At 48.1% G+C, this 23931-nt stretch overlaps 1 protein-coding gene across 1 annotated transcript in view; it reads left to right on the forward strand.

Annotated features, from left to right (window-relative positions):
* DNER (delta/notch like EGF repeat containing) overlaps positions 1-23931 on the forward strand; it is a 399406-nt gene that overhangs the window by 226919 nt on the left and 148556 nt on the right. Inside the window, 1 exon segment of the mRNA XM_073674412.1 lies at positions 61-206. Coding sequence (XP_073530513.1) covers positions 61-206 — 146 coding nt within the window.

Raw genomic sequence — 23931 nt, forward strand, 5'->3', positions numbered from 1 at the left:
GCAGCATGGTTTTTTCTACAGCTTATATTTAGATAACAATGGTTTAACATTATGTTCTAGGCTTTGTGAACGATTCTGTGAGTAAGTGCATTGTGGCTTTACGGCTTGTGGTGGTGGTAAAAGTCACTGACTGCATACCTGAAGGAAGAAGCCCTGAGGCTCCGCATTGCTTTGGAAAAGGAGAATGTGTTACCAAGAAGAAAGAGGTGAGTGAAGCCATGAATTCTGGAAATGGGTTGTTTTATACTATTCCGGATTCCAAGTCTGAGTGATATTATATTGTATTTTACAGTCAATGCAAGACTAAATAGATTCACACACAATGGCTACATGAAATAATACAATTTCTGAAATGATAATCAGAAATATATGCACGAAAATAAGAGATAGCACAAGACATACAATATATCAAAAGATATTATCAATGGCTAATCAGGCAAGATATCAAAAGCTGTACAATAGAAATAAACATGTATTATACTTAGCCTCCATATCTGGACAAGTCCCGCTTCCCACGGCCTTAAGGGTCCCAGATTGATGAGAACAGATACTTTGTATTTTACAATTTCCTTTGGACTCAGCTGTTCTTTATCTAATCCTAAGCTTTATATACCCCTTTCTAGCCCCCTTGCTGTGTCTGGGCAGAAAGCTAAGTTGGGCATAAATCTTTTTACAATCAAAACAGAATTTTGGGTAGTGTGGTGTGTCCTATAGTAACTAGTTAGGAATGTTCTGGTTCTCCTGTCTCAAAGGCTAAATCACAGTTGTAGTTTACAATATTAAAATGGTAGTTCAAACTGAACCATTTTAATATTTTAGTTTCAATTTAGCCTTATAAATATGAACATAATTAAACTAGCTAATAGTGTAATATATTCTGTTAATATTAAAGGGATATTCTCATGTTATTAAATTTCTATAGTTAGTTAATAGTATAAAAAATAAGCAAGTTGACTTGCTTTTTCTATCTGCTGTCATTCTCCTGTAATGACAACTTTTCTCTAAAATAGTGTAGAGCTGGTTTCCATGGAGCTTGACCACTGGACCCTGGCTGAGTGTGTGCAGTAGTTACATTCCACGAGAGTCATAAGCTGTCTCCAACCCATTGATTTCTACACAACAGTTAGCTGCTCACCTCCCTCCCCTTCCCCTCTAAGCGTCTGTGCAGGTGCTGTGCATCTAAAAGTTAAGGGTCGATGCCACAAGAACCCCACTATTATTTTCTAAATTAAGAGTAAGCGCTTTCATGACCGCTAGTAAAGTCCAAGAGACCATAGACTACATGTGTTTTCATCAGTGTAGGTCAGACACAAACAAAATGCACAGACTTTTAGAGAAAATGATCAGCTGTGCAGCAAAGAAAGATGCTTGCGCCATAGCTAGCTAGGAAGTGGGGAAGAGACATTATCTCAGTTTAGCGAGCTTCACAGAGGAGCATTCAAAAAGTTCAAACCTCACCTATAGTTAAAGTAGTGTGTTCCATGGAAGGAGACCTGCCTGAGAGTACCTCTATTACTGAAAGGCTAGAGTCACACGACTGTAGATTCTTTCATCCGAGAGAATCGGGTCAATTATGCTGTTTACACTCTGGTCAAACTCTGATCAGAGTTTGATCCAAGTGTCAGCATAGTGTCATCTGATCCTCTCGGATGAATTTGTTCTCCATCTTCTCCATTCTGTGAGTCTGAGATGTCGTCCGAGTGCAGTCCAATGATTTCCATGCACCCATAGACTTGAATGGGTGGCATCCGATTTCAAAGTGAAATCTCAGCATGCTACGATTTCTTTCTCTTACAGATTTTGTCAGTGAAAAAAATCAGGCATCCGACTGCCCCATTGAATAACATTGGTCCGAGTGCTATCTGATAAAAAATTGGATAGCACTCGCCCGATGTATATGCTGATGTGAGAGAGCGCAAAAGGTGAGGATTGACAGAGTGACACCTTAGAAGGAAGCTTAGAGTGCATTCACTAACATGTTGAGGTGATAGTTGCACGATAGGGTGAAGATTAGCTGCCGATAGGGCTAGAGATAGCCACATCCGAAAGAGACTGAAAGCTGATGTCTGTGTGTGAAGAAGATTGCCTCTCCAGAGATGGCTGGGATGACAAACTGTTACATGGTAGCTGAGTGAGTAGACCTCAAGAGTACACACCTTGGCATACAAGCTACTGCAGGACACTGCTTTTATGTGAGCTAGACAAGAGAGGAACTGTGATAAACACAATGTATGTGTGCTATACTGTTTTGATATTGACGTTGACATTGACATTGAGTGAAGGAGGTGCTGCTGGAGAGATTGCCAGCAGGCTTTACCAATTATTTGTAAAATGTCACCATTGTCATTCCACTATTTTATGTGTCACCTGTGTATCCCTGTACAAGCTAAGCTTGTCGCTGTACCGCAAAAAAATATATGTGTTTTTGCAATACAGTTTTTTGGCCGTGCGGCATCCTAACAGCATAAAACTTATATTTCACACAGAAATGTATTCACTAGAACATGAATAATTTATACTTTTTATTCTATAGGTATATAATGTGAACACAACTTGTACATTAGGCCTTAGAGGGCAGTTACTAGTAGTCTACTCGCATTGTTCTTGAGGTTGAATGCTTATTTTTGAAAAAAACAAAATCCATGAAATAGAATTATACTTAGCACTACAGAAATGTCAGATATTCTATTATGACTTTATTATTTCTAACTGTTGCATGAAGTATGTTAAATCAAATTCTAATTATACGTACAGGTCGCCTTGTCATTTATATTTTTCATTAGATGCCCTCACACTCTTTCTCTCTGCTCCTCATTTACAGCCAGTGTAAACCACCAGAAATATTGTCTTATTCTGTAAACCCTTGTACTTTGATGACATCTCTATGTAAAGGATTGTGCACACAGTATTGAGATTTGCATAATATGCTCCACTTTGGCTCATGGAGTCCCCAGCGATGCCTTATGAGGAGACCACGTCAATAAGACTGAGTGCAATGGAGCATTTCACATTTTTTCACACATTTTTTTAGAGTGAAAAAAAAACCCTCAATATGAAGGATTCTTGTAAAATCAAAGGCATCATACTTTTCTACTGAATTCTATGTGTACTGTGGATTCATAAGATGGCCATGTACATGGAACCTTGGGATATTGAAACACTTATCTGTTTTCTTCTCCCTTGCATTCTGGATTAAGAGAACTTTAAAAATCAGTAAGATGTCAAGAAATGTCTTTAGACATGCAGATAACTAAATTACAAGGGATTACACAGTACAGATTGATCTCAGTGGGAAAAACAAGATAATCTTGTAGTCATGATACATTTTAATGGCTAACAAAAATAAAATAAGCTTTCGAGACTTCTTGGGTCTCTTCCTCAGGCATGGTATAACAAAATACCTAAAGAAACACAAATATATGCACACAAAAAAATCAGAGGCATGGCATAATAAATGAACATATATAAACAAACAAACTGAGCTTAGAGAGTGAATCCTTAATTGGATTTGATTAATGGCATGAAAGTTTAAGGCTGTGTGCCCATTATGCGTTTTTTAAGCGTTTCCACAGCGGCAATAACGCTGCAGAAACACTTAAAAAATGCTTGGTAGAAGGTATGCCATGTCCCCAATGATAATCCGCATGTGCTGTGCACATGCTGCGGAAATTTCCGCTGCGGATTATCATTGCGTAAAAAAAGACAGCACTACCAATTATTTTGCGGAAGCGCTGCGTTTTCGCCGCCATTGACTTGCATTGGAACGCATGGAATCCGCATCACTGCATCTGTACATGCGGAATCCATGCGTTCCAATGTGCGAATGGTACCCGGGTCTGGAGGACAGGAGACTCTCCTCCGGACCCGGGTACCATAGAACCTGTGAAAAAAAGAATAAAATAAAAAATAAATATTATACTTACCTTCTGATTCTCCTTGTCTTCGCTTGCCGGCAGATCGCGGTGGACTGAAGGACCTGCGCTGACGTCATTTGGTCATGTGATGGCAGGTCCTTCAGTGTTTCGCGAGCTGCCGCCAAGCCAGGACGGATTGAATAAAGACTGCGGGGGCCATCAGAAGGTAAGTATATATTTATTTTTTACCATTCTTTGGAGTCACACTATATAAATCCATGCCGTTTGCATGGATTTATATAGTGTGACCAAGTTGTCAAGCACTTTCCAAGTGATGCTAAAATCGCTTGTCAACCCGCATGCGGAAATGCCAGTGAAGAACGCTTCACATCCGCTTGTCCCTGGCAGGAAAACGCATGTACAATCCGCATGTACAATCCGCATGTACAATCCGCATGTACAATCCGCATGCGTTTTTTCTGCCAGGGAGATGCAGAAATGCTCAAAAAAAATCCGGAGCATTTCTGCAGCGTGGGCACATAGCCTTATAGCCCCAAATTTTAAATGTAATCCATTTAAGGTTTCACTCTCTAAGCTTAGTTTGTTTGTTTATTTATGTCCATTTATTATGCCATGCCTCTGCCTTTTTTGTGTGCATATATTTGTGTTTCTTTATATACACTGCTCAAAAAAATAAGGGGAACACTTAAACAGCACAATGTAACTCCAAGTCAATAACATTTCTGTGAAATCTACCTGTCCAGTTATGAAGCCACAGTGATTGTGAAACAATTTCTCCTGCTGTTGTGCAAATGGAACAGACAACTGGTAGAAATGATCAGCAATTAGCAAGGTACCCCCTCTAAAGGAGTGGTTCTGCAGGTGGTGACCACAGACCATTTCTCTGTTCTCATCCTTTTTGGCTGTTGTTTTCGTCACTTTTTCATTTTGCCATTGCTCTCACTCCTAGAGGTACAGTAGCATGAGGCGGTGTCTACAGTACAACCCACAGAAGTTGCTCAGGTAGTGCAGTTCATCCAGGATGGCACATCAGTGCGAGCTGTGGCAAGAAGGGTAGCTGTGTCTGTCAGCGTAGTGTCCAGAGCATGGAGCAGATACCAGGAGATGTGGAGGGAGCCATAGGAAGGCAACAACCCAGCATCAGGACTGTTACCTCCTCCTTTGTGCAAGGAGGAACAGGAGGAGCACTGCCAGAGCCTTGCAAAATGACCTCCAGCAGGCCACAAATGTGCAAGTGTCTGCACAAACGGTTAGAAACCGACTCCATGAGGCTGGTATGAGGGCCCGACGTCCACAGATGGGGGTTGTGCTCACAGCCCAACACCATGCAGGACCCTTGGCATTTGCCACAGAACACCAGGATTGGCAAAGTCGCCACTGGCGCCCTGTGCTCTTCACAGATGAAAGCAGGTTCACACTGAGCACATGTGACAGATGTGACAGAGTCTGGAGACGCCGTAGGTAGCGATCTGCTGCCTGCAACATCCTTCAGCATGACCGGTTTGGCAGTGGGTCAGTAATGGTGTGGGGTGGCATTTCTTTAGAGGGTCGCACAGCCCTCCATGTGCTCGCCAGAGGTAGCCTGACTGCCATTAGGTACCGAGATGAGATCCTCAGACCCCTTGTGAGTCCATATGCTGGTGCGGTTGGCCCTGGATTCCTCCTAATGCAGGGCAATGCCAGACCTCATGTGGCTGGAGTGTGTCAGCAGTTCCTGCAAGATGAAGGCATTGAAGCTATGGACTGGCCCGCCCGTTCCCCAGACCTGAATCAGATTGAGCACATCTGGGACATCATGTCTCTCTCCATTCACCAACGTCACGTTGCACCACAGACTGTCCAGGAGTTGGCGGATGCATTAGTCCTGGTCTGGGAGGAGATCCCACAGGAGACCATCCGCAACCTCATCAGGAGCATGCCCAGGCATTGTAGGGAGGTCATACAGGCACGTGGAGGCCACATACAATACTGAGCCTCATTTTGACTTGTTTTAAGGACATTACATCAAAGTTGGATCAGCCTGTAGTGTGTTTTTCCACTTTAATTTTGGAGGTGACTCCAAATCCAGGCCTCCATTGGTTAATAAATTTGATTTCCATTGATGATTTTTGTAACATACCTGGCGGCGTCTTTGCATAGTGGTCCATCTCCCACTGTGCAAGAGCGCACACTTGAGAATGTCTCTCTGGCTTCCCTCCATGCTGTCTGTTTGTGTCTGTTTCTGCTGCTTAAGGGCGGCGCCCGATCACTTCCTGCTTTTTGTACCTGCTGTGGGTCACACCCCTTGTGCGTCCTCAGCCTATTGCTGTCTGTCACCTGGTATTTAACCCAGCTGCTCCAATCAATCCCTGCCTGAGCATCTTGCCCTGTCAGTTGGCTTTTGTCTCTGACATGCCAGGTCCTGTCTGCTACCTGTCTTGCAGTATCTGTTCCCATGTCTGTACTGTGTCCTATCTGTGTACCCTAACCTGCAGTCTGTACACGTTCCTTGCCTCTTGTCTGCCTATCCTGGAGGCTGTATTTCCAGGCCTGTCTGAACACGCTCCTAGCCTGTTCCTCCCGCCTTCTAGGGGCCGATTACCTAGACCTGCTCCTGTATCTTGTCTGTCCTGTCTGAACACGCTCCTTGCCTGTTCGTCCCGCCTCTCTGGGGGCCGTATTCCCAGACCCGCTCCTGTATTCCGCTGCAGTGTCGGTCTCCTCCGTACACTCAGTTCCAGTCTGAACTCTCTCCTATCTTTTACCTGTTTTTTCTCTATGTCTGTTCCTTTCCTTTTTCTGCAGAGTCTGAACTCGTACCTAACTCCTGCTTGTTGTCTCTCTACTCTCGTTTGTGAGTTTGTGGTCCACTCGCTACTTCTCTGCAAGTACCCTGTGGGTATCTGGCTCTGCCTTTCCCTTCCTGTCTGTTCCGTGTGAACAGAGCCCTGTCCCCCCTGCTCTGCCTTGCTCTTCGCTCCAGGCGGCCTCGTCCTGCTCTGCTCTTGCTCACCGCTCCAGGCGGCCTTGTCCTGCTCTGCTCTTGCTCACCGCTCCAGGCGGCCTCGTCCTGCTCTGCTCTTGCTCACCGCTCCAGGCGGTCTCGTCCTGCACTGCTCTTGCTCACCGCTCCAGGCGGTCTCGTCCTGCTCTGCTCTTGCTCACCACTCCAGGCGGTCTCGTCCTGCTCTGCTCTTGCTCACCACTCCAGGCGGTCTCGTCCTGCTCTGCTCTTGCTCACTGCTCCAGGCGGTCTCGTCCTGCTCTGCTCTTTCTCACTGCTCCCGGCAGTCTCGTTCTGCTCTCTCCCTTTACCTCACTGCTCCGGCAGTCTCACTCAGCTCCCTCTTTCTCACTGCTCCGGCAGTCTCGTTCTGCTCTCTCCTTCTTTCTCACTGCTCCAGCAGTCTCGCTCTGCTCCTTCTTTCTCACTGCTCCGGCAGTCTCGTTCTGCTCTCTCCCCTTTGCTCGCTGCCCTGGCAGTCTCGCTCTGCTCCCTCTTGCTCGCTGCTCCGGCAGTCTGCTCTTACCCTTTGCTCGCTGCTCCGGCAGTCTCGCTCTGCTCTGACCCTTTGCTCGCTGCTCCGGCAGTCTCGCTCTGCTCTGACCCTTTGCTCGCTGCTCCGGCAGTCTCGCTCTGCTCTGACCCTTTGCTCGCTGCTCCGGCAGTCCTACTCTGCTCTGACCCTTTGCTCGCTGCTCCGGCAGTCCTACTCTGCTCTGTCCCTTTGCTCGCTGCTCCGGCAGCCTCGCCCTGCTCCCTCTTGCTCGCTGCTCCGGCAGTCTTGCCCTGCTCCCTCTAGATTGCTGCTCCGGTAGTTTGCTCTGACCCTTTGCTTGCTGCTCCGGCAGTCTCGCTCTGTTTCCTCTTGCTCACTGCTTCGGCAGTCCTACCCTGCTCTTACCCTTTGCTCGCTGCTCCGGCAGCCTCGCTCTGCTCTGACTCTTTGCTCCGCTCCTGGCGGCCTCGTCTTGCTCTCAACCTGCTGTGTTTGTATACCGCTTCTGCGGTTATGTTCCAGAAGTCCCAGTCTGTACTGGGTTCTATCCTCTCTGTGCTCCAACCTGTTGTACCTGCCAGTACCTCCCCGTCTGCATACCAGTGTGCCAGCCTAAACCTTCCAGTTCCTGTATTCCCCGGTGTGGGCCCACAGCCGTGTCCGGAGTCTGACCTGGAGTAGACCCTGGTACCTCTGCTCGGTTCCTCCCTGGTGCACTGGCGTCGTATGCCGTCGTGCGATCTTGGTCGGATCGGGCAGACACTTAGTTACGCCCCTCCAGGCACTCTCCGGTACGGTACAGTGGAATCACTACAATCACACGCACACGCCGCTCAGCCCGGGCATGTGCATTACAATTTTTATGTGGTTTTGTTGTCAGCGCATTCAACTTTGTACAGAACAAAGTATTCAATGAGAATATTTCATTCATTCAGATCTAGGATGTGTTATTTGAGTGTTCCCTTTATATTTTTGAGCAGTGTACTTTGCCTGAGGAAGAGAACTAAGAAGCCCTGAAAGCTTGCTTTGTAACATATTTTTTTTAATTTTTGTTAGCTATTAAAAGGTATCATAAAGATTATCTTGTTTTTCCCACTGAGGGCAATCTTTTTTCAACTGGCTAACACGGTACCAAACCCCTTTTTTTCTTTTAACAGTACAGGTTGATATCTTGAAATTAGATAAGTGAACACATTTTCTTTAGTCAATTGAGCACCTACACTTAAAGGAGTTGTCCAAGATGATACAAGCTGTCCTATCCACAGACAGCATATATTAGAGGCTGGCTGCATGATTTCAGCCATATATGCTTAACTCTGAAATGCCGCGGCGTTTCAGAGAAAAACACAGTTTAAAAGCTGCCGGGAACCGAGGCCCACGGGAGACTAGTCGGACAGGCGTGTCCCTGACTCATATTCGCTGTCTGTTGCAGATGACTGACAGGTCTCTGACTATACTTGCACGTAGGGAGAGACTTGTCAATCCTGGGCAGCGGGCAGGGAGAAGCCGCCAGGGACCCACCTTTCCAATTAGTCTCCAGTGCAGCATCTTTTAAAATACATTTTTCTCTGCAACAATGCAGCGTTTCAAAGTTAAATATGTATGACTGAAATTGTGCAGCCTGTGTCCGATACAGGCTTCCCATGGATTGGACAGCATGTATCATCTGTAAGGTTCCCTTTTATGCAACTTTATATCTAGCTCAGCCTTAACTTGCCTTGACACTGTTTAATGAAAGGTTATATTAAATATCTTATGAACCAGAATATTGGGGTGCTAATTACTATATATACTGCCCTTTTAAACTAGAAAGTCAAGCAAATAGCTATTTTATCAACATAGCATTAAAGGTAATCTGTCGGCAGGATGTCATCCCCCAGACTGTTTATATGCACATGTAGCTATAGTAAAGACATTTGCTACAATACCTTTACATGGCCGGTCCGCTCCTCTGTTACTGAGAAAACAGTGTTTAAATTGATATGCAAATAAGGCTAAAGGGCTATGTTAGATCTGAAGCCTCCAGCTGTATTCCTGCCAAGTGCTTCCTCCTATTCCTGCTTAACTGATGGCTCATTTGTTTGAAATCACACAGCGTAGAGGCTGTCAGTCAAGCAGGAGGAGGCGGTGTTGCGTGGGGAATAGAGCTGGAGTGACAGAGGCTTCAGCTCTACAAATGGCTCTTAATTCTCATTTACATATCAGTTCAAACACTAATTTATGAGTAATGGAGGAACGGACTGACCATGTAAAGGTTTTGCTTGACTTTTCTTTGAAAGAGCTACATGTGCATATTAAAGTTGGTGGGGGGTGAAATCCTGCTGGCCGAATGCCTTTCAGTATATTTGTAAAAGCCTCCCATGCATATTAGATGAAGTTCAGCTGAACCCACCAATTTTGTCATGGCTGATGAACCATCTTATGTCTATTGGATCTACCAACTCTTTCCTGATATGTTTTCAAGGGAAATAAGCAGCTCATAGTGATGTTAGTGACGCGCCCCCTGGGCCGTGGGATACCCGGTGCTGGGCCGGTAGATCCTGGGAGTGATATCCCGGCACCATCTCTCTATGGAACAGCGCATTCCAACCCAATAAAACCTACCCTTTAGCAGGGTTTCTAGCTTCTTCCAGCCAAAGTGCCCCGCTTGATCGTGGTAGGCCTCCAACACCATCTGGATATCTGTCTTGGGCACTACTATCTGCCATACCATCTCATGGGTCCTGGGGTTGACATACCTTCGGCACAGCTTCTCTCTATAGATGAACAGCCGGCTTCTCACATTCCACAGTTGCTTGGCTTGTGGAGGAGCGTTCTTCTCCAGGGAGGAACCTTCCTGGGTTATCAGTTCTTTAATACGGCTGACAACTGGGTCGCTATCCTGGGTCTCCTTCCAACTGTGATGAGGTAAAGGGTTTAGTGTCTTACCACGATACCTCCTGGAGGTGCGCTGCTCGTGGACCATCCCATTTCTGTGGAATGCATGTAGCTCGATCTCCTCCAGATCATCCACTTCTTCTTCAGTGTCCGACTGGTGAGGCATTCTGGATAGGGCATCGGCGTTGGCGTTCTTGTGGCCTGCCCGGTACTTGATGGTGAATTGATAGTTTGACAGTCGGGCCATCCAACGCTGTTCCATGGCTCCCAACTTGGCTGTCTCTAGATGCGTCAAGGGATTGTTGTCAGTATAGGCCGTGAACTTAGTGGAGGCCAGGTAGTGCTTGAATCGTTCAGTGATGGCCCAGACCAAGGCCAGGAACTCCAACTTGAAGGAGCTACAGTTTTCTGGATTCCTCTCGGTAGGACGAAGCTTCCTGCTGGCATAGGCAATCACCTTCTCCTTGCCATACTGCTTCTGACTCAACACAGCTCCTAGTCCCTCGTTGCTGGCATCAGTGTACAGCAGGAAAGGTTGGCTGTAGTCAGGGTAGGCCAGGATTACTTCACCAGTCAGGATCTCTTTCATCACTGCAAAGGACTCAGCTTGCTCTTTACCCCACTGGAAGGGGGGGTTTTGCCTCTGTTGGACTGTCCTACCAGGAGCTCTTGCAAAGGCGCTGCCTTCTTGGTGTAGTCCTTTACAAATATCCGGTAATACCTGACCAGTCCCTGGAACTGACGTACCTCCTTGAGATTCTTCAGTTCTGGCCATTTCTGGATGGCGGTGACCTTCTCCGGGTCTGGTGCTACTCCTTCTGGACTGACGATGTGCCCCAGGTACTGAACCTTCTGTTTGAGCAGGTGGCACTTGGAAGGCTTCAATTTCATCCCATACCGGGACAGCGACTCAAATACCTCCGCCAGGTGCTTCAAATGGTCCTCATACGTCTTGGAGTACACTATCACGTCATCCAGGTATAGCAGCACAGTCTCGAAGTTACTATGTCCCAAACAGCACTCCATCAATCTCTGGAACGTTCCAGGGGCGTTGCAGAGTCCGAACGGCATACTGCTGAACTTGCAGAGTCCCATCGGGGTAGTGAAGGCCGTCTTCTCCCGGTCCTCCTCAGCAACTGCTACTTGCCAGTACCTACTAGTGAGGTCAAGGGTAGAGAAGTAATTTGCAGACTTTAGTGCAGCCAGGGATTCCTCTATACGGGGCAAAGGGTATGTATCTTTATGTGTTATGCGGTTAACCTGTCTGTAATCTACACACATTCTCATGCTTCCATCCTTTTTCCTGACCAGGACCAGGGGAGCTGCCCAGGGACTACAGCTATCTCTTATTACCCCTGCCTTCTTTATGTCATGCAACATTTCCTTCGCTTTCTGGTATTGTGCAGGTGGTATTGGCCTGTAACGTTCTTTGATGGGGGGATGGTCACGTGTGGGTATATGGTGTTGTACCCCTTTAATCCTCCCGAAATCAAGTGGGTGTTTGCTGAATACCTGTTCGTATTCCTGGACCACCCTGGGTACACCCTGTTTCTGATGGACAGGAGTGGCGTCAGTCCCAACATGGAGCTGTTGACACCAATCCCACACCTGGGTTTCCCAATCGTTATCCTCCACTCTGGTGAGGTTAAGGACTCCACTGTGTGGATAGCGTTGTTATTTACAGTGTACAATCTGGCAACAGTGGCATATCGTGGTAATTTGACTTCATCCTCTCCATAGTTCAGGAGGCGTACCCCTCTAGCAGCTAAGAGTGTAGGTCTATGTTCCGAGTTAAGGGGCTCTACTACCGCCTGGTAGCTCTGTCCTTTGAGACCTATTGCTGCTCTATACCAAATCAGCATTTCACTCATCGGGGGAATCACAATGGGTATTGGGTCTGTCACCCGTACATTACCAATTTCACGACCTGTTAGCTTTACCTGTTGATGGTACATAAGGGCTCGGATCTCTTTCTGGAGCACCCTCCTCTGCCCTGGCTTGGCAGTGTCAGCAATCTGTTGGAGCAAAAACAACACTTCTCCCAAACAGTTACCGACAATATTTGTACCAAGTATCATATACAAGTCCGTATCACCAGGATTAGACTCCACTACAATCAGTCCTTGGTCCTTTAGTTCCACTTTCCCCACCTTCACTGTCACATTCTTAACCCCTACGAGGTTAAGAGGAAGGCCGTTAGAGGCATACATGGAGAGGTACGGGGCTGGCGGCTGGAGTTCATCTACGGACCAGTACCTTTTGTAGTGGACATCGGGTATGATGGTTACCTGAGATCCAGTGTCCAGCAGGGCAGGTGTCGCGATGCCATCCAGCACAATGGACAGGAAAGGTCTTCCTCCCACGAACCGATGGTACCAGCCTGATGGACCTGCTTGATCTACTCCTGGGTGTCGGCCCTCGGCCCCAGGGTTTGCTCATTTAAAGGACAGTTCCGCGCTGTGTGGCCTGCCTTCTGGCAGCGGTAGCAGATGAATTCTCCTGGAGCGTGACGTTGGTCGTTGGTCCACCCACGGGGTGGCGTTGTCCTCTTACGGGGTGGCGTTGTCCTCCTTTTCCTCCTCATCCAGGGGACGTCCTCAGGGCTGTCAGCCAGTAGGATCCTTCCTTCCGACTCAGGCTCCGTCTGTAGCTGCAGGGTGCTCAGGACAGTGGCCAGGTTCTTACTTAACTGGCGCACTTCAGAGCGTAGGCTGTCCAGCTCGCTAGGAGGCACTGTTTGCATCTTTGTTTCAGCCGTCAATGAAGGAGCAGTGGGTGCTGCGGGCACTGGGATGGCCCCACCCTGGTAACGTTGGATAGCCGTATCTGTTGTTTCCAGGGGCTGCAGACCCTTTATAGCCATGTCCTTAAGGGTGTCAAAGGTGGCATCTGGATGATCTAAGGCCCACCACCGTACAGTTCTGCTTTCCTCCTGGGACCTCAACCCCCGGATGAACTGTTCCGTCAGCATTTTATTTTCATTTTGTATGCTGGCTGGACTAACCTGTTTCAGGGCCCGCAGGGCTTCCTGTAAGCACCAGGCATAGTCCTGGACACTGTCCTCAGGCTTCAGGACACAGTGGTAGAACCTCATCCGGAGATCTGTCTCAGTGCGGTTTTCAAACACAGTTTGCAGTCTCTTAAAGATGATGGATACTGATTCCTGGTCTGCGGCTGGCCAGGTTTCAACTTCCCGCTCTGCGGCACCAGTCAATTGTCCTAGTACAATTGCGTCTCTCTGTTTGCCAGTCATAGAGTACATATCCAGCACACCGCATATTTTTCTCTTGAATCCGGACAGGGTGTCTGGTTTGCCGTTATACTGGGGGAGCCATTTCGCTCCAGGGATATACGGCAGGGCCATAGGTATCAACGGGGTCACGACCCCTGCTGGTGGAGTGGCCGCTCTGGCCTGTGCAGTGCCGGGCGCAAATTGGGCATCAGGAGCATTAACCGGTGCTCCGGCAGCTTGCTGGTCGTCAGCCATGGTTGTGCCCCCCTAGTGAACCGGAGACTACCTTCTTCACTTCTCATCTGGTAGGCCGCAGCTCCGCGGGCGACGGTCTTCTTTCAGGACCTTGCGTTGCTCGCGCCTGACGTCAGAGCGTCCACTGGACTCCTTCCAGGACCTGACGCTTCCTTGTTCGACGTCGATGCGTGGGGCGTGTCCTGGGCTTCGCGCGCTTCCAGCAGTTACGGTTCCCGCGGTTACGCCCTTCTTCTTCCCGCGCTGCAGCGCGATAATGGCGGCGATCTTCACCGCAGTTTAACACACAGTTCAGTTCAATAAAGGCGCACAGTACCCGGTGGCAGCGGGCACGCAATCCTGTTCGTTACGCCAAGTTTGACGCGCCCCCTGGGCCGTGGGGTACCCGGTGCCGGGCCGGTATATGCTGGGAGTGATATCACGGTGGCTGGCCCGGTCCGTGGCCCAGGACGGTCAACAAAAAGGGGGACATTTATAGGGGATTTATAGTAAGTTCGTGACGCCACCTGTGGAATGCGAATAAAGGGAGCAGCCGCTGCAGAGCAGTCCTCTGGAGCTGGTGTTACGGCAGCAGGAATGGTGTGGCTCTCCATAGGTAGAGCTAGCTCCAGGGCCGTGTAGGGGTAGATGGTGGATGCTGGTGAGAGACGGCAAGACGGTCCCGGAGGAAAGACGGACACTCACACGGGAGTAAGCTTCAGTACCTTTACTGGTGATGATGCAGGCACGGTCCAGGGTACTCCGGGCGAAGGGTACACTTTTGGACTCTCCCCAGTGAGCGGGTGTAGGGCCTCCTGATCCGTTGCTTCCTCTTGCTAAGCTTCTGACCTGCCTGGAGCTAGGCCTAGCTTGGTTACTGTCTCTCTCTTGCACCTGCTGGCCTGGTGGTAGGGCCTTCTCTTGGAGATCACTCTCCCTGGACGCTGGGGCCTCCGTGACTCCTAGCCCTGGTACTGTAGTCAGCGTTTGGTAAACCTGGGACCTGTAGTCCTCCAGGTGTCCGGTGGTCCCTACTGGGTATAAAGGGACCCCGTACGTGCGGACCCGGTGTCCGGTGTATATCTCGGGGTGAGCCTGGTATGCTCCTCTGTCCCCTCGCTACTTCTTCCTTCTCCTCTCGCCTTCGGCCACACTCAAGGCCCTCACTAGGCTTCCACTCGTGCTGTAGGCCTTGGCTCGCCTAAGCACAGCAGCCAGTGTGCTGCCTCTTCACTGGTCTAAGTGCCAGCACACTCTCTGACTCTCAGACTGAACTAAAAACTGAGCTGCCTGGCTCCACCCTCCATTTATATATCCCTATCAGGGCTCCCTCTGCTGGTCTGAGGTGGTAGGGTGGAGGTGTGTGAATGTGTGAGGGCCTCTTGTGGAGAAGTCCATCCATGCACCCTTCTGGGTTCTGTGGCACCAGTGCGTAGCAGGGCGCCACATTAGGTGGCGGCTTTCTCTTCTCACCCCATAGAAAGCAGATGAATGCTCAGCACTCATGTATATCAGGGACTTGGGAACGATATCTGTCTGATGAATGTTTGGCTGACAACTATCCTGTGTATGTCCAGTTTAAGACTTGATCCTGATGAGATTCTTCAAATCTTTTACTAGGGTCCAACAAACACAAAAAAACCCCAACACAATCATTCAGTATTGTTATTTATTTATACCAAAGAGTACATTTCATTAGTTTTTTTTGCCAGAATAGCCATGTGGGGTTTCTGCTAGACCCCTGATTCACTGAATTAGGACAAAGAAAGCCGTCTAACTGTGACTATTGATCCTAATTAATCAGCTGATATGGTAACGGTTGCCCAAATTTCCTACATAACATCACTTTTGTCTTATATGTAGTACACTCTGCTCCACTTTTGTCTGCTGTCTCCTTTAATAATTTGTTCATATATAAATAAAAAAAAAGCAGACAGTTTGTTTTCGCCTGTAGGCCAGATTAAATAGTAAAGTTTTTAGTGCAGTTTGAAAAAAAACTTATATGTGGGTTTTTTCTTTTTTTTAAATTTATTTTGATATACGGTAGTTTCTGTGCACAGAATAACCACATGACTGTGTACTGCCAACACGGGTTCCATGGTTCAACATGCCCCCATCTTCCAGCACTCACCTTTCCCCCACCAAATAAAAACACTGCACCTGTATTTCTTTGGATAAATTTGGCCACAGCGGCCATTTTATTAACAAACAACATTAACATATTAACAGTGTTATAAAATAAATAAGAAGGGAGGGTTCTTAGAGTTAAAATTAGATCTGGCATAAATTAAACCAAACTCGAACCACCATATTACCCTCAGCCGTCCATCACCAGCTCAAGGGCACCAAAAGCTCCCAGGGTAAAACCCCGTCCAGAGCCCAAAACCAAATGCCAGATCACCCCGGTTAATCAAGGCACTGCCTGTGATTATCCAATATTCTTTCCACCGACACTTCTGTGCCAACTCCAAGAAACCCACCCCCCGCCAAGCCACTGCGACAAACCCTCATAAAACTTTACATGTCCTTTTTTAATATAACCCATCGATAATACACAATAGCAATAACTCCTTTATCTCCTCCTCAGTAAAACCACCCTTTCACCATTAACTTCAAAGAATACCAACAGAAAGAAGGGGTGGGTGGGTGGGAACTTTCCCCGCTGACTTCCTTCCTGGACTGACCATTTTCCCGCACTTTTCCTTATTATATCTCCCCCCCCCTTCCCAATGCCCGCCCCTCCAGGCTTATAACCAATCCCGATATTGGGATTAAAATTACACCCTCCTGGCCCATCCCGGTCATGTGGGGCTTCCTTCTAGTTACACTTGCTTCCAGCCCCCTTCTTGACCGTGTACTGCCAACACGGGTTCCATGGTTCAACATGCCCCCATCTTCCAGCACTCACCTTTCCCCCACCAAATAAAAACACTACACCTGTATTTCTTTGGATAAATTTGGCCACAGCGGCCATTTTATTAACAAACAACATTAACATATTAACAGTGTTATAAAATAAATAAGAAGGGAGGGTTCTTGGAGTTAAAATTAGATCTGGCATAAATTAAACCGAACTCGAACCACCATATTACCCTCAGCCGTCCATCACCAGCTCAAGGGCACCAAAAGCTCCCAGGGTAAAACCCCGTCCAGAGCCCAAAACCAAATGCCAGATCACCCCGGTTAATCAAGGCACTGCCTGTGATTATCCAATATTCTTTCCACCGACACTTCTGTGCCAACTCCAAGAACCCCACCCCCCGCCACCAACGAACAGCCCTGACCACCTCAGGCTCGTGAGCGCCCCAACTCCGCAAAAGCCCTTTCGATCCCCTCCTGTATAGCCAATGCCCATAAATCAATGCCAATATCATTCAAATGTACGCCGTCCTTTTCCCAAAAATCTCCAACTCCCGCTTCCAGATCAAGATGCCGCACGCTTACTCCCCCGTTCCTGGTAACAAAAGCTGATATAGCTCTGTTCAACTTTATACGTGCCCTATTAATTCCCTTCAATGATCTGGCCTCCCTCCATTTTCCTCTGGGCACAATGTCAGACCACACTGTCAACACCTCAGGAAAAGATGTCCATAACCTTAACAGATCGATTCGAATGTCCCTCATCAATTCCCTAACCGGCTGAGCCGTCCAAATCATTTCCCCCCATATGCACCACCAAAATATCCGGCGCCTGATCCAAACGAGCTGCTTTATGGAATTCTGGCAGCACCCTTCTTCAAACCATCCCTCGAAAACCCAAACACCGAACCACCGCTTGCTCCCTGCTAAAACCCAATTGCCTACCATCCGGCCTCACGTCCGCCCTCAGCGCCCCCCAATGGACGAAAGAGTGTCCTAGCATCCAAGCTAACAACGGGACGCCACCAGCAACAAGACAACCAAAAGGTATTCGAATCTCAAAAGGCAAATTACCTAAGACCGCATACCTAATGCCTTACATAAGACAGGTAACGATCAGAACTCCACCTCCCAATACGTTTTATTACATCCTTGCCTAACCCCAAGCCATCCGCTTCTGATGCCGCACCAATTCTGAATGAATGTGACCCGTATACCTCAGGGCTAAGGCCCAGCTCAGCAATCCCCTTTTTAAACACCGCTATGAATTGAAAACGTGACAAAAAGTCTCCATTTTCATGACACAATAATGGACCCTTCCGCCCTGGCCAAACCTGCCAATAAGCCAATAAACATCTCTTAGGACAAAGAAAAGATCCCATAACCTCACCCAATATTACTCGTTTACCTTTGCCCAATTGATCCGTCTTTCCCCACCTAATCCAAAATTCAATACCCCCATCTCGACCACTCATATCCTCAGCAAACAAACCCCCAACCTTATTCCTGCTTGGTGCCACCAATTCACCTACTCTTAGCGCGCCAAAAAACGCCAATGAAAAAGCCAACCTAAACAGTGTGGCTTCAAAAACTGAACAACAAATCTTATCCAATACAAAACCCAAACGTTCCAAAATACTAAAGGTTACCGGCCTCCGTTTATCCAACTCTTTACCTCTTCTCCTAAAGCCCTTGAGAGCTTGCTTCACTAAAAAGGACTTCGTAACATCCTTTATCCCCTGCAATTTAAAACCAAACGCTAAACCTGCAACAAACTTGCCAACTTTTGAAAGCGACCATCCGCTCTCCGCTGCCCTTCCCACGAGAAACAACACCGCCATCTCTCTATCTCCATCACTCTCCATCACACCCCACTGCATAATCCAACTTTGCCATACTCGCCACGATGCCTCGTATGATGCCCATGTCTGCCTCGTGATGGACTCCCGTATTAACCGTCCCGCTCTTCCATAACCAGCTGCCACAAACGCGAAGGGCATTCCTGTCCCACGTCCTCTGCCTCTGGAGCTAGCGTCCGAAAACGATCCCACTGAAAACGAGACAAGGCATCTGCTATGGAATTTTGTACACCTGGAACATGTACCACTGTAATCCAAGCGTTCAGCTTAAGACAACAAAGTACTAGTTCCCTCAGCAGCCTAATCACAGGCGTAGACGAGGCCGACAAACTGTTGATGACAGACACCACTCCCATGTTATCGCAGTGAAACCGAATTCTCCTGTTGGCGAAACACTCTCCCCAAATAGTAACCGCAACAACAATAGGAAACAATTCCAAAAATGCCAAGTTCCTCGTAAGACCCCTCTCTTTCCACACCTTCGGCCACTCGCCAACGCTCCACCGCCCTTTCCAGTAGGCTCCGTAACCAACACCTCCTGCCGCATCCGTAAATATCTCAAAATCAAAACTGCTCAAGAACTCCTGCTGGATTACTGACCTGCAGTTATAACTTTCCAAAAACAATTTCCAAACTTTTAGATCCTCCTTGTGATCCTTATTAAGGCGAATGAAATGATGCGGCGCGCGCACTCCTGCTGTCGCTCCTGACAACCTGCGACAAAATATTCTGCCCATTGGCATAATCCAGCAAGCAAAAATTCAAATGCCCTAACAGAGACTGTAGCTCCCTGAGGGTCACCTTGCGCAACTTCCTGATCCTATCGACCTCCTGCTTAAGCAAACTCAATTTATCATCCGGTAACCGACACTCCATTCTTTCGGTATCAATTAGAATGCCCAAAAAACTTAAAATGGTGCCAGGTCCTTACGTTTTTTCTTCTGCTAACGGCACGCCAAAATGCTCTGCTACCCACACCATAGTACCTAACATATTCCTACACAACAATGATTGCGGGGGTCCTATAAACAAGAAGTCATCCAAATAATGAATGACTGACTTAACAGAAGCCAGGTCCTTCACTACCCATTCCAAAAAGAAGCTAAACGTTTCAAACAAAGAACACGAAATCGCACAACCCATTGGCAAAAACCTATCCACATAGTACTCCCCTTCCCAAAAACAACCTAACAACGGGATGCTATCCGGGTGAACTGGCAACAACCTAAAGGCTGACTCGATATCAGTCTTAGCTAGCAACGAGCCTGGCCCGTATCTCCGTACCCAATGCACTGCCGCATCGAATGATGTATATTCAACCGAACACAACTCCTGCGCAATACCATCATTAACCGAAAGCCCCTTCGGGTACGACAAATGCTGAATTAAACGAAACTTATTCAGCTCTTTCTTGGGCACAACCCCCAAAGGCGAGATAATCACCTTGCTACTAGGCAATTCCTGAAACAGTCCAGCCATCCTGCCCAATTCCACCTCCTTAGCCAACTTCACACTAACCACTTCCGGATGAAGGGAAGCCGACGTCAAATTTTTAACTAAAAAGGGGACCTCATGATCAGGAGGAGGGATTCTAAACCCTTCCAAAAAAACCATCCACAATGACCTTAGCCTTCAACTGATCCGGATACCTACTTAGAAAGGGGGGCCATCGCGTGAACCCTCACCGGAGTCACCCCTTTGACCGGTACCCACTGTCGGCTTTCCCTTACCCTTCTTAGAGCATTTTGATGCTCCGTGCGAACTTCCATTACAATGGGAGCACACATGTTTAAATTTACAGGAGGTCCCCAACTTGCATTGGCCGTCATTAAATTGCCAGCAAGTTCCCGCTTCCTTTTTTGTGCTGTGTGCCCCTTGACTACTTCCCCCGTGTCCTGCTGACTGATTCCCGCTACTGTTGCTCCCGTGAAAGGACTGCCCATACCTCAATGGGGCCATAACCTTCAACCACAACCCAATGTCCTTTTGATCCCATCTGATCTCCGGGCTGACAGCTTTCCTCTGCCTAAATTGCTCATCATATCGTAACCACGCCTGACCCCCATAAGTACGATGAGCCTTCCCAATAGAATCAAGGTAGCAAAATAAACCTGAGCCATTATCCGGAGCTTTTTCCCCAATAACGCTAGCCAATATTGCAAAAGCCTGTAACCAATTAACAAACGTCTGAGGAATCAACCTCCACCTACGCTTCTCTTCTTCCTCTTTTTTACTATCGTCCTTTTTACCCTTATCCAGATTAAACTTTTCCAGCGGAAGAAGGGACAAAATTTCAACATAGTCATCCCGCCAAACTTTTTCCTTTCCTCTTTTTTTAAGTGTGCCCCCAACGACCCCTCAAAGCACACATATACCTCCCCTTTTGCCCTATCATCCAGCTTTACGGTATCCGCTTTGTCCTTCTCTGTCTGTACGCAAACCGATGCCCCAGAAGGTGTCCCGACTGCATTCACCGCCGACCTGGCCGACTCGCTCCCCACCTGCGACAACACCGGTTGATTAGGTACCCACGCCGCCGCAGGTAACAAACCTCCTTGATTAACTCCACCACTGTCTATTCTAGCCAAAATTTGCGACATACTAAACAAAATGTCCCTAAGACCCACTACATCTGACCCACGACCTCCCCTAGTATTTTCCCCGCTGGGCCCAGCCAACTGCCTATCACCTCCCCCATCCACTAATGACCCAGCGGGCGACAAACAATACATGGACGCATACTCACCAAGCTGCACAGGTGCTGTGTCCCTGCCAGCTGAACGTCCTGAGTCCTGATGAATCCTGGATTCGCTTTGATCCTCGCCACACTCCGATTCGCCAGACTCCTGCTGCTGCTCAAGGCCCGCGCCCCTGGCCTCCTCGTCACCAGGGGGACCTGAGCACGTGCCGATGTCCCCATCAATCGTCTCCCACCGATCCCGGCTCCGGTCCTCCCCGCCATCCGCAGCACTCCTCGAATTCCAGACCTGGACTCCCTAGCCCGATCCGTGGTGGTCCATGGGTGACTGCCAGGTAGCCCTGTGCTGCTGCCCGCCGCTCCACTGGCATGAATTTGCTGACTCGAGCCAGGCAGCAGGTCCCCAAATTGCTGCTGCCTGCCCGTGCACTTGGGCTGCTGTCTCCTTCTGCTGATGTCCCTGGCAGGCACCCCAACTGGTACATCGCCAGGTGTGCCTGCCGTGCTGGTGGTCCCTCTGGTCCGCTCATCCGCTCTGGGGCTCCGATTTCTGGTGGGCAAGCGGTGCCGTGCATCAACGCCGGCACCTGCAGCGGGGGGCGTGTCCAGGCGCCCTCCGCTCGCTTCCTGAGCGTCCCTGTCACATGACTCCGGTTCCGGAAGTGACGTTTGACGCACCTCCAGTAAAGCCCCGCCCACCGGAAGGTGACGCGGCTGCAGCGCGGGCCTTGCTTCCGGCGCAGCCCGGGCTCTAGGTTTGCGGCGCGCCGCCGTAGCAGGCCGCACTACAGCCGAGCGGGGCGCCTTGGTCGCGGACCGCGACCCGATACTGGAGGAGCCCGCAGGCTGGCTGGGCGGATTCCTGCCGCGGTGGGCGCGCCGGCGGGGGGTTCCGCCGGCCCGCTCACCGGACGCAGGGTCCCCTGAGGGGTTCCGCAGCCTGCGCCTGCTGCCCGTGCTAACCATCTCCGGGGAGAGCCTCTCGGGGGGCCGCGTCCTCCTGCCGCTTCTTCCAGATCCCGACGGGGGTTCTTCTGCCTCGGCGTTCCCCAGCAATCCCGACAGCTGGGACTCGAGCCACCCTCCACGCCTGGATCTAGCAGCCTCCCTCAGCTTGGTGATCAGGGAATCAACGGTCTCCATAGTCCTGGTAAGTGTACCCAACAATGGGAAAGTGTCAGTTTTTTTTTGTTTTTTTTTTACATTTTTTTAAGTTCAGCAACTTTCCTCGCTGACTTCCTTCCTGGACTGACCGTTTTCCCGCACTTTTCCTTATTATATCTCCCCCCCCCCTTCCCAATGCCCGCCCCTCCAGGCTTATAACCAATCCCGATATTGGGATTAAAATTACACCCTCCTGGCCCATCCCGGTCATGTGGGACTTCCTTCTAGTTACACTTGCTTCCAGCCCCCTTCTTTACATGTATTGTAAAGAAGCTACTTAAGGTTAATCTTCATAGCTGTTGATAAACTGCACAGATTTAACATGATAGTGATAGTAAGGATTAATCTTGGCATCCCTGATACTCTGATACTTTCACCCGAAGGCAATATTTCCCTGTGTGTTAATCTTGTTGTTGTAAGCGTGGCTGCCAAAGCCGAATAATACCTGCAGCTGCCGTCTGTAATAAACATATCCCAATTGTTCTAGGTCCGACAGAGAGACATTTAACATTTTTCTATATTTTACCAGCAACTAAAATGTGTTATTTAATTCTTTTTTTTTTTTTTTTAAGAAAAAGAGACACATCATTCCTTAGTCTCTGTCTGGTGTGCACATAACAATTTGCTTTTCTAAAATAAGGTATATTAATTAAAGGAAACCCGTCAGCAGGATAAAAGCCCCGCAACTCCCAAACTGGTATCAAGGACAGTAATAGGTTTGCAATCAGGATTTCTTTTCTCCAATATACAGATAAGGGCTCATACTCACCTGTGTTAAAAAAAGGACGAGTGCAATCCGATAAAAAATCGGATTGCACTCTGACTAATGTTATTCTGTGATTGCCTGCTCATCTGCAATTTTTTTTCTCAGATTGGATCAGACTGAGAAAAAAAATCACAGCATGCTGCGAGTGGCCGCGTATATCGGACGAGACTTGCCAATGCGAGCCAATGGTTGCGAAAAAATAAATCGCACGGCACATGGACCATGTGTGTGTCGTCCGATTTTTATGCACCCATCTCCTAGAAACAGTAAATTCACAGCGTGACCCGTCAGAATAGAATAGATACAGTGAAGAAAATAATTATTTGATCCCTTCCTGTTTTTGTAAGTTTGCCCACTGACAAAGACATGAACAGTCTATAATTTTAAGGGTAGGTTCATTTTAACATTGAGAGATAGAATATCTCCCAAAAAGTCAAGAAAATCACATTGTATAAATTAGATAAATTTATTTGCATTTTGCAGTGAGAAATAAGTATTTGATCCCCAACAAACCATTATGAGTTCTGGCTCCTACAGACCAGTTAGACGCTCCTAATCAACTCGTTACCTGCATTAAAGACAGTCTTACACAGTCACTTGTATAAAAGACTCCTGTTCACAGACTCAATTAATCAGTCAGACCCTAACCTCTCCAATATGGGCAAGACCAAAGAGCTTTCTAAGGATGTCAGGGACAAGATCATAGACCTGCACAAAGCTGGAATGGGCTACAAAACTATAAGTAAGACACTGGGTGAGAAGGAGACAACTGTTGGTGCAATAGTAAGAAAATGGAAGAAATACAAAATGACTGTCAATCGACATCGATCTGGGGCACCATGCAAAATTTCACCTCATCTCCTTGATCATGAGGAAGGTGAGAGATCA

Source organism: Phyllobates terribilis, unplaced genomic scaffold, assembly GCF_046119375.1.
Source record: "Phyllobates terribilis strain yellow unplaced genomic scaffold, ASM4611937v1 Scaffold_3__8_contigs__length_932513732, whole genome shotgun sequence".
Classification (NCBI taxonomy): Eukaryota; Metazoa; Chordata; class Amphibia; order Anura; family Dendrobatidae; genus Phyllobates; species Phyllobates terribilis.